Raw genomic sequence first — 11,474 nt, 5'->3', positions numbered from 1 at the left:
CTCTGAAGTCATATTTATGTGTTATTTTTAAATTTGTGAAGATCATAATGCCTGATTCTGCCTTAACAGTTTCTGATTACACTTAACACTCGCAATAACTTCTTAGCTATATACAATGGGGGAGGGGAGTGGGCAATGTGGATGGCTAGCAGAAGGGTGTGGGCACAGATGAGGACACTTATTTTAATAGCAAGAGGTAGGTTTGGAATCATGGGTGTGGTGAAGAATGCAAATAAAAATGTGCACTTTGGAGGTCTGGAAGCAACGTGGAGAGCTTCTATTGATTGAGAAGGATATGAATGAGAGCTTGCTGGATCTGCACAAACTCTCCCCTAAGCACAATGATTCTCATCTGTGTGACAGAGGATGTCCAAGTTGCATTCAAGTGATATAAGCTAGAAGAAATAGATTTTGGTTTAAGCAGAGGGATCCTAAAGGGAAAGAATAATGAATCTTGGAGACCTCATGAAGTTTTGGTGTAAGTTTGGAAATTATTTTAACTAATATTCTTTGTGAGATGAAATATAACTTAGGTCTTTGGACCCATGACATTGTGGCAACTTTTTAACCTCTTCTGTGATCAATCTTCCCACCCAGATGGCCCTCCACTTTTTATCTTATACAACTCCATCTAGCCACCTCTCATCCTCCTTTTCTCCAAAAAGAAAAGCCCAAGATCACTTAACCTTTCCTCATAGGACATGCTCTCTAATCAAGGTAGCATCCTGGTAAACCTCCTCTGCATTCTCGCTAAAGCTTCCATAATCTTCCTCTGACATAAAACTGAACCAGAGCAAGTGAGTTCAGTACATTAACCTGAAATAATAGACCCAAGCTGGTAAAGCAAAATCATTATGCAACAGTGACATGTTATGCAATAGAAACATCAAAGTGCTCTGTCAAGGTGAGAAAGAATCTTAAAATCATATAGCACAGGAAGTCATAATGCTTTTGGAAGTTTTTTGTTCCACCTTCTCCTTTCTCCTAGAGTTCTGCAAGTATCAATTCATTTCCCTTTTGGAAGTTGTTAATCTTCTGGCGCTGTCTTTTAAAAATTTGTTGCATTAATAAAAATCTTCCACATTTTCATTTTGAATCATTTTGCTAGTTAGCTTAAATCTGTTTCCTTTGGTTTTGATCCTCCTGGATTTTTTCCTTTTAACACCTACAAAAGCTGTTCTGAACTCATAATGTCTCTATCTTTGCTTAGCCTTTTTTGTTTGAAGGACAATGACCTCAGCTGCTCCATTTCCACCACATAACTTAAGTCCCTCATCCCTGGTGCTACTCTGATAAATCTCTTTACATTTTCTTTAGGCCTCAACATCTTTGCTGTAATTTGGCATTTGGACTTGGAAATAAAGTTCAGGCTGGACATTTACTGGTAATTTTGAAATACTTACCATTATTCCTTCTTTTTGAATTGTATGCCTCTATTTATAAAGTCCCAGCTTCATTTTAATGGCTTTACCAAAGGTACATTTATTATCAAAGTATATATGCAGTGTACAAGTCTGAGATTCATCTTCCCCGCAGACAGCCATGAAACAAAGAAAAAACATCAACCTCCCCCCATACACTAAAAAAACCTACAAATTGTGCAACCTGCCTTTGTTAGCTTCAGAGCTATGTATGAGAATTAAAGTTGGTATATTTTCTATGACTTAAATCTAGTTATTAACTATAATACTATTTTGAGTATCATTATGATAGGGTCTTGAAGCACACTTAAAAGTTCTCTAGATCTTTTTTATCTCCTGTCAGCTGCAAAATTACTTTTATGGAATAACAATGGAAGAATGAAGCCTGTTAATGACTGACTTTTTGATAGCCCATGGTCTCTGGGGTGAACATGCTGCCGTCTGCCTCAACCTTCCTTGCTTATTTAAGTAATGCAAACAATGCATATCATTAAGGTATGACTTGTGAATTTCTTCATAAAGAAAGTCCTTTTCTGTGAACTGGCGATGCTCTGTGTTTGTGCCTCTGACTGGAGTTCCATATAATACAGTACATAAACACAGCAACTCACATCTCAACCAATATAACCTTCTCTAAAGCATTTTGCTCATGAGAGATAATTAAAATGGTGGATTTCTATGATCAAATGTACATGCATTTACTGTGTTTAATAAAATTATTTTCACCTGTATTAATTTAATTGTGGTATGAATTATGATAAGCTACTTCATGTGTTAGTCACGAAAATTTACGAAGGTTCCTGCAGCTAAAAGTATTTTTTTTAATTTGCTTTGCAGGGTCTATTTGAATTTTTTTTGTAACACTCAAATGCATGGATGAAATGTAATTGTTATTATAATTGCAAAAAAAAAGCTGTTGCTGGTACAATATGACTGCATCCTCTTCAATACTGTATGTCCTTATTCTTCCATTGACAGACAGCGTTGGTATTATCCTATATGTACTGAATTCCCAAAATGATAACTTAAATCCCATCTGACTAATTTTATCCCTACACAGGATCGACTGCAAAGGAAAACCTCACCAAAAATCATTGGTTATTCTCTACAAGTCTATATGATGATTTTTGATTCCAATGTCTGAAATAACATTCTTCGAGTCATTATTTCATAATAAATTGTTGAAGGTATTTTATGGCTCATATCTAATGTTGTATAGATGTGCAGCAGAAGGTAATAAAGCAGTATAGTGGTTAGTGTTTTTTTTCCTCTAAACAACCATAATATAAATCTATAACTATTTGAACAATACATGTTATCAGAAGCACAGCAAATATACTGCTAGGCACTGAATATGCAATTTACTTGTGTCTTTGCAAAGCAATAGAAAATCATGCATGATTAGATTAATAGGTTATGCAATCATGTATGCAAACTGAAACTCACATTTGTTCTAGCAGCTTGTAACCTTTTCCCATCTGAAACAATGTTCTCAGGGTATCTTCCTCAGTTTAAAATTTAATATTTTTCATTTATGATACTTTAACAACCTAGGCAAAATCTTAGACTGTACAGTGTTACATTGTATGAACACATCCGTTGAAGAACGGGCAGCGTGGTAGCGCTGTGCTTAGCACAACGCTTCATGATACAGGAGACCGGGGTTCAATTCCCACGCTGTTTGTTAGGAGTTTGTACGTTCTCCCTGTGACCACGTGGGTTTCCTCCCACGGTCCAAAGACATACCAGCTGGTGGGGTAATTGGCTCGAAGGGCCTATATCGTGCTGTATCTATAAATAAATATATAAAGAAGATTCCCCACTCTGACTTTTTAACCTCTTCTCACCTGCCTATTACTTTCCCCTTGGTCTCCCCCCGCCACTGCTTCCCTTTCTCCTGTGGTCCACTCTCCTCTCCTATCAGATCCTTTAATTTTCCACCCACCATCTTCAGCAATCACCTTCCAGCTGGCCTCCTCCCACTCACCCACCTTTTTATTCTGGCATCTTCCCCCTTCCTTAGTCCTGAAGAACGGTCTCAGCCCGCATAGTCATTTTCCACAGATGCTGCCTGACCCGTTGAGTTCCTCCAGCTTTTTGTGTGTGTTGCTTTGGATTTCCAGCATCTGCAGACTTTCTGCTGCTGATCCATTGAAGTTGTATTGTCGTGTAGTCATTGTTGTAACATAATAACTGTAGTATCCCAATTGCATAAATCAGGTTGCCAAGCACAGCAATGTGCTGATCATGGAACACAATAGTACTGAAGCAGGGTCTTAACTCTTCTGGTCCATGCCAACCTGTTTCTCAGCCTAGTCCCATCAACAGGCCTTCCGTAATCCTCCTGTCCATGTACTTCCCTTCAATTTTCCAACCAAACCTGCATGCACCACTTCCACAGGCAGCTCATTCCACACTTACATTGCCCATTGAGTAAAGTTCTCCCTCATGTTCCCCTTAAGTGTTTTGCCTTTCACCCTTAATCGACAATTGTCACAAACCTCAGTGGAAAAAGCCTGCTTGCATTTATTCTATCTATACCCCTCATAATTTTATATCTCCCCTCATTCTCTGACACTCCAAAGAAGAATGTTCAAAGTTACTCAACCCTTCCCTGTAACTCAGGTCCTCAAGTGTCAGGAACATCCTTGTAAATTCTCTCTGTACTCTTTCAATCTTACGAATTCTTTCCTGTAAGTAGGTGACCAAAACTGTATGCAATATTCCAAATAAGACCTTTCCAATGTCTTACACAATAACATAACGTCCCAACCTGGACTCAGCACTGATTTATAGTGACCAATCAAACAAAGGTTCTCTTTATGACCAGTCTAGCTAAGACACAGCTTTCAAGGAATTGTGGGTCTGTATTTCCAGATCTGGTGGAATTTTATTGACTGACTTAATCTTTTGTTTACCAGTGAATTTCGATCCACTGGTGTTGCAGGTAAAACTTTGATGCCATTCTAGCGCAGCTTTTTGGCACTACTGGAATTTCTAAGAATGTGTTTTCAGCAAATGAGGCTCAAACATATAATCTTCCAGCAGAGTGGTAAGTGTTAAACAAGCACCGAACACTCTCAGTACGTGGTTAACCCAGTTCTGCAAATGAGAGGTATGGACTGGCTGTCCACACTAACCAAGCTTGTTAACGTGTGCATCTATTTTTTTAAATACAAGAGCATATCTGGAAGCAGCTTAAGCCAGACAGCTCCATCATTCAGAAAGATAAAAAGACTCTGGTGCCTTGGCTTGCTGCTATAATCTGAGAGTTATATGGAATGGGAAAGATAAATTTCCTACACATACACCACATACCAAGAGCCCATTATTCACTCTTCCTGTTGTTAATATTATGCAGCTTTGAGAGATTCAGTGTAACTTGAGATTAGTCGCATTTCTGCAATGCTACATTTCTTGGAGCTTCATATGGTTTGGGGATAAGTTATTCCGAGCAGTATTGCCTCTGCATGCACATGCTCAGAATTTGGTGTCTTATCCAAATAATGCAATTCAGCCACTGACTGGATGGTGCATCTAGGCACTAGCATGGAGTGATACATATTTTACTTAAAATAGAAGGTGAAGGATCGTGATATAAAGTGTCTTCTTTTGATGTCAGGATTCCACCGAAGGAGCAGTGGTCCGTGAACTGTCGGAATGCATCTATGTCTTTGTCATTTTCATGTAACCCTTCAGTACTCCCATCAATGCAAGTTTCTTTTTGTAATCTTTCTATATAACGCATGTCCAGTTTTTTCCAGATACAAGTAAATTGTGTGTGTGCTTTTTTTCAAACGAATCATCAGAAACATGTTTTTTTTTGATGTTTTTTTGAGCTCCAATGTGTAGGGACTGGGAGTGATCTGAGGGAGGTACTTCAAAAAGCAGATGTTCTGCTCCGCCAGAATTGACGCTCTAACAAATTTAATCTCTATTCCTGGAAAAGAAAAAAAAAACTGAGATAGGGGTGGGTGGGAGTGGAGGTAGGTAGGTTTTATATGCTGGTAACATTGCGAAATCACTGGCTGTAAAATATTGAGGCAGTTGGAACTTTAAGCAAAAAGCTCCTGGTTCTCCGGGAAGACGGTCCCACTTGGAAGCGGCGCGCGCTGGACCGTGCACGCGCGAGCAGTCCGGCGCGCGCAAAGGACCGGGAGCTCGTCGGCGAAGCCGGGACGGGAGTAACGGGGGAAAGCAGGGGGGATGCAGCTGGGCAGAGCGGAGAAGGCGGCACTCCTGCAGGAGTTGAGCTCCAGGGTGTCACCGTTGAGCCAGCCCCGGCAGGAGCCCGGGGAGACGGCGAGCCACAGCCCGCCGCGGCGGGGGACAGCCACACGCGGTGAGTTGAAGAGCAAAGCCGGGCAGCTGGCGGCACATCTGGGGGAGTGGCCGGCTCTTCTTCCCTGACTGTAAACTGGCATCACTTGACGAAAGACCTGTGGGCGGATAGAAGTTAGCTGCTGGGCATCCGTTAACTTTCTGTACATTGAGTTTGAACTTTGATTGACACAATATTTAAGCGAGCCTTGAAGAACGGGCGGTTGAGTTATTGGGGGGGGGCTCTTTATGTTATTTTTTTAGATAAGTAATGAAGTTTTTTTTTAACATGATACTTCTGGCCGAAAATCAGCGACTGTTTCAAAATTACTCGCTGTTTCGTAAAGGTGTACATTTACAGATGTGAGATATGATTAGCACTTGCTATAATATTCGGTCAGGAGAGAGTTTTGTGCATAAATAATTCCCAAATACAAGTTATTCTGGTTGGTGAGGGTTTCGAGAGGGAAGAGGAAGAGTGGGAGGAGGTTGGCTTGAGGCTCTTCGCATTTCCCTCCAACCCATTTGATGAACGTTGACCTCTCCCACTCTTGCTCTCGTTTTGTAAGGTGAGGGTAAACACGAGGAAATCTGCAGATGCTGGAAATTCAAGCAACAACACACACAAAATGCTGGTGGAACACAGCAGGCCAGGCAGCATCTATAGGGAGAAGCACTGTCGACGTTTCCTTGCCGAGACCCTTCCTTTCGGTTAGTCCTGACGAAGGGCCTCGGCCGAAACGTCGACATCGCTTCTCCCTATAGATGCTGCCTGGCCTGCTGTGTTCCACCAGCATTTTGTGTAAGGTGAGGGTAGAGCTTTCTAAGAACAATGATATTGCGCCAAATCGTATTATCATCGACGCTGGCCTTTTGTCATTGGGAAGGGAGGTTGTGCTCTGGGTGGAGCTCGAAATTTCTGTTTAAATGTATATCTGATTTTAAATATATATAGATCCCTGGACATGGTTGGTGCTTGCTCAGTCAGCAATTGTTATCCTCCCTAGAAGCCCCAGTGAGATCCCAGTAATTTAGGCTACCTCAGTAAACTGGGAATTGAGATCATGTATGGAGATAACTTGGTGACTTTGACAAGTTTCCTTCCTGGGAGGACAATAGTGATGTCTTTGGAGTTTTAGCTTATTTATTTTCGGACTTTTCATAAAACTGATTTCAAGTCTAGAAGCTGCAATGAAAGGATTTAAATGATTTTATGCTGTGGAGTACCTGCCCACCAGCAGCAACTATACCTGCAGCTCTGGGTGTCATAGTGAGTATGGGGACTGGTTGGCCACATGACTGGGACAGTGGGATGGATCTTGTAAAGATGCTGGAATAGGATCTGGGATCACAGAGAGAGCTTTGCAGCTGGAAACACCGGGGAACGAGGTGACTGGAATTAGGAACCACAATCTGGTTCTGGGGCCAGAGAACACTGGACATTATCATGTACATAGTCTTGGGATCTGGGAGTAGAGAAGCATGGTGGTGGACGATATTGGATGAAGCAGAAAATTTAAAAAAAACTTAATGAAGTAGAAGATTCAAGGAACTGGATTCAAACAACTGCTTCTGAAATCATATACTTCAACCCCTCAGCCTCCTCTCACTAAGTCGTCATGCCCTTTTGGGCTTGTACCCATCACTTCTTGAGTCATGAACCATTTCTGGTTTTGAAATGAATATTTGGAAAATTATCGGCTGACTGTGTTCAATTACTTGTTTGGCACTGGAGTACGTCAGGAGCACAGAAACAGATCATTTAAGAATTCTTTGTCAAACAGAAGTCAATCAGACAAGTACTGCCAAAAGATAATTTTTAAAAAATCTGTTCGGATGATTTAAACTGAAGCGGTTTATTACTGTCACATAGTGAAAAACTTTGTTTTGCTTGCCAGAAATACAAATCATTTCATCACATCAGTGCATTGAGGTAGTACAGGGGGAAAAGCAGTAACAAATACAGAGCAGAATGTTTCAGTTATGAAGAAAATGCAGTTCAGGCAGACAGTAAGATGCAAGGACATGACAAGGTAGACTGTGAGGTTATAACACAAGAGCTTCTATCCCACTGTCTGCTAACAGTGGGATAGAAGTTATCCCTGAACCTCGTGGCACGCACTTTTATGCTTTTGTATCTTCTCTTTATGTGGGATTTTATATTTTCTCTGGGATTACTTCTTAATAGGTAGTACTTTTTTGTAATGTTAAAAGAAGTTGCATAAATTGAATGCTGGTGTTTCTGTTCCCAGATTTTTTTTAGGGTGAAGCTGTTTTATCTGTTGTTATTTTGAGATAGTGACCAGGGCATTGTGATTTTATTTCCTCCACTGTTGTCGATGAAAAGCCCTCACAGGAAAATGTGGCATGGATTTCTATCTTTTGTACCAAGGGGCCATGCAGATTGCACATGACAGTTTTCCTGTCCTGTGAGCACCAACTACACAGTTGTGGTTGATAGCTCTGGACAGTGGTTCTGAATATTTGGTGGACTAGGACAGAGAGAATTTTGATTATTTTGTTAATAAATATATTGACTGGCACAGATGATCACAGCTTTGGAGAATATATACAGAATTTTGGTTTTATTGTTTGAAATTTTTAGGCATTATAAATTTCAGTTAGCATGGGAAAATAAAAGTAGAAAAAATATCAGCTGGGGAATTGACTAGTAATTGCAACACTGATAATACGTAAAGTATCTCCTGTTTATTAGTTTGGGGAAGATAATTAAATCTAGTTTCCATTTTCAGGATTTGACATTTAGTAATTTGCTTCCATCAGTCCATCTTGAATGAGATTTTATCTACTCTCTTTAATCTTTAGCTCTCCCCTATTGATATTAAACTTCTTGCACACTGGCTATCTGTCTTTTCCGGCCATTGAGTGTGCAATGGAGAGCAAGTATCATCCTTTAAAATATGGAACATTTAAATAAGAAGAAATCTTCTTATGCTGACATGCAAGGAGACAATGCAGGGGGGCAAAAGAATGAAAGGGGGAGGACCAATGGCAGACGTCTCAGGTGGTTGGCTTCTTTCCATTCAACACAGATGTTTCTCAGAGGAGACGGGATTGAATTTGGTTATAGAGGGAGGCTGAGTGAATACTAGAATGCATGATGCATGAGACAGAAAACAGGAATGCACTAAGTTCCTGGTAATAGATGAGCAAGAAATAGTGATGATGGAGTTATTGCCCCACTGCAAATGGAGAACAGCATGAGATGAAATCCTTGGCAGAGAAGGGGCAAAATCATTAATGGAAGGGATTGAAAGGTTGTCTGCTGTTTTGTGAGCAGATAGTATTTTCCCAGAAAAGCTGTAAACTTGAGCATTTCTTTTGCACAATAGACCTGGCTGTTTCTTGCCAGGTCTGGTTAGACTATGTGAGTGATAGAGTAATAAATATAGAAATGGGCCCTTTGGCGCAACTCTTCAATGCTGACTATGGTGCCCACCAAACTAATCCTATTTGTCCACATTTGGCTCATATCCCTCTAAACCCCATGTAATTATCCAAATGTTTGTTAAATTTTGTTATTGTACCCGGCTCAACTGCTTTTGCGAGCAGCTCATTCCATGCACACAGCACCTTCTACCTGATGATGTTGCCCCCTCAGGTCCCAAAAAATCTTCCACTTTTCATATGAAACCTCTGCCCTTTAGTTTCCCCCTTTTCTGAAAAAAAACCTTCATGGTTTTATGCAGTTCTGTATGGTCATCCTGCAATCTGAGGATTTTTTCCTTCTAAATCTTCCCACTACTCCAGAATCATCCTCAGAAGCAAAATTAATCCCTACATCTTTTTTTTTTTCAAAATTACTTTCTGCTAATACCTTCATCCTTGTTTCGGCTAACCAGTGCAAAGACCTTGTGAAGATCTTTTTCACAATAGTCTGGACAAAAAACCCCAAGATAAGAGCAAGAGATTCTGCAGATGCTAGAAACATTGTTCAACACAAAAAAAAGGGCTGCAGAAACTCAGCAGGTCAGGCAGTATCTATGGAGGGGAATGAACAGTTGACATTTCAGGCTGAGACCATTGATCAGGACATAGAGGAGGCTGCATCACGCACACCTGATACAATCCATGACCCCCAACAGTCTTGCATAAGACCATAAGATTTCATTGTAAGACCATTCGGCCCATCGAGTCGACTCCGCCATTCAATCATGGGCTGATCCACTTCATCCAGTCCCTGCTTTCACCCCATACCCTTTGATGCCCTGGTTAATCAAGAACCTATCTACCTCTGCCTTAAATGCACCCAATGACTTGGCCTTCACAGCTGCTCATGGCAGCAAATTCCAAGATTTACCCCCCTCTGGCTAAAGTAATTTCTCCGCATCTCAGTTCTAAGAGGATGTCGTTCAATCCTGAAGTCATGCCCTGAAACAATGTGCCCTGCTTGTGAAAAAAAAATATATTATTCCATTTATAGTTCTTTTGACTGTTATGCCTTATCTGATGTGATTTTCTTACCAGCCTTCCCTGCTTCACCTCTCTAAATTTGACACATGCACAACTCGGTATCATATCCCACACTGTTTCAATATTCTACTGATTCTGTCTGTGTTTTGTCCCACAGTACTCATATCAAAATTCTTTCATTCATGTCTCACCTGTCTGATTCAATCTTCCTCAAGTCTTCCAGTTCCCTCTCACCACTATCACCATTTCCCACCTCCCATTGTCACCAGTCCACTGAATCTTGACCTCTTTGTCATTCACCTTCCTGTGAGCAGCTGTGCTTGTGGCTACCTAGGCCTGTGCTCTGGACTTCTGAAACTTATTCTCTTCACCTGTTTTTATTTTATCCACCTTACCATTTTTTTCCCTGTTTGCATCATGTGGTGAACTCCATATACCTGTCTGGACACGCCCCCTGCTGACTGCTCCTGTGGCTCCCCCCACAGACCCCGGCATGAAGGCGATTGAGGCCTGAGCCGGCCCTCAGTCTCCAGGATGTAATATGGTAGTCAACCACTGCTTGTTCTTTCTTCCAGTCAATAAAAGCCGATATCTCGACTTCACGTTTCAGAGAGAGTGGTGCATCACATCAGTTTGATTGTGGACGTGGGATACTTCCCCACATCAGAAACATTTTTAAGTGCAAATTTCTATTATGCTCTGAAGCTGGTCTGACACCATTTTTCAACACCTAACTACACACCCACCAACCACCCTCAAAAAGCGAAATATTCAGTTCCTGTGAAATACTCTGTTCATTGGTGTTTGATGGTCACTAACTTTGTGTTAGTTAGCATGAGTTTGCAATTTACCAGTTGTGAATATTTAAAGGAGCTGGATGTTACAGGAACATAACCTAACTTGTAATGAGAATAATATTTGGTTTCATGAGGGTATTTCTTAGCAGATTTTTGGAATTTTGAAAATGATTTTTTAAATAAAATTGTAATTGGCCTAGGAATCCTGTCTTTTGGACAACAGTTATGTGGGCTGCACAAAGTGTTTTCCAGTGAGTGTGATCAGATACTTAGGCTAACTGTAATGATGATCAGGATTTTTGTACATAGTTTCCCCATGCACAGGATGCATTGTAGGTTCTGGACATATACAGTGGTATCCAACAGATCGTAATGCATGTCTGGCAAATTTAGTTTCGCATGCAGAAACTAACTTCCGTGATGAATGTGAGGCTTTCTCCAATCTTTGAATTATGGTGCATGGAACCTACTGCAGGCAGTGCCCTTCAGCCCAGAGTTTCCC

At 40.8% G+C, this 11,474-nt stretch overlaps 1 protein-coding gene across 1 annotated transcript in view; it reads left to right on the top strand.

Moving 5' to 3' along the window:
* Positions 1-5,603: 5,603 nt before the first annotated feature.
* The window catches only part of fgd (faciogenital dysplasia), a 270,607-nt gene continuing 264,736 nt past the window's right edge, over positions 5,604-11,474 (top strand). Inside the window, exon 1 of the mRNA XM_059944130.1 lies at positions 5,604-5,763. Within this exon, the coding sequence (XP_059800113.1) occupies positions 5,628-5,763 (136 nt within the window). The 5' untranslated portion in view covers positions 5,604-5,627. The remainder of the gene's footprint in view (positions 5,764-11,474) is intronic.

The sequence above is a fragment of the Hypanus sabinus genome, chromosome 19 (assembly GCF_030144855.1).
Source record: "Hypanus sabinus isolate sHypSab1 chromosome 19, sHypSab1.hap1, whole genome shotgun sequence".
NCBI classification, from domain to species: Eukaryota; Metazoa; Chordata; class Chondrichthyes; order Myliobatiformes; family Dasyatidae; genus Hypanus; species Hypanus sabinus.
This window is presented reverse-complemented; position numbering and strand designations above follow the sequence as displayed.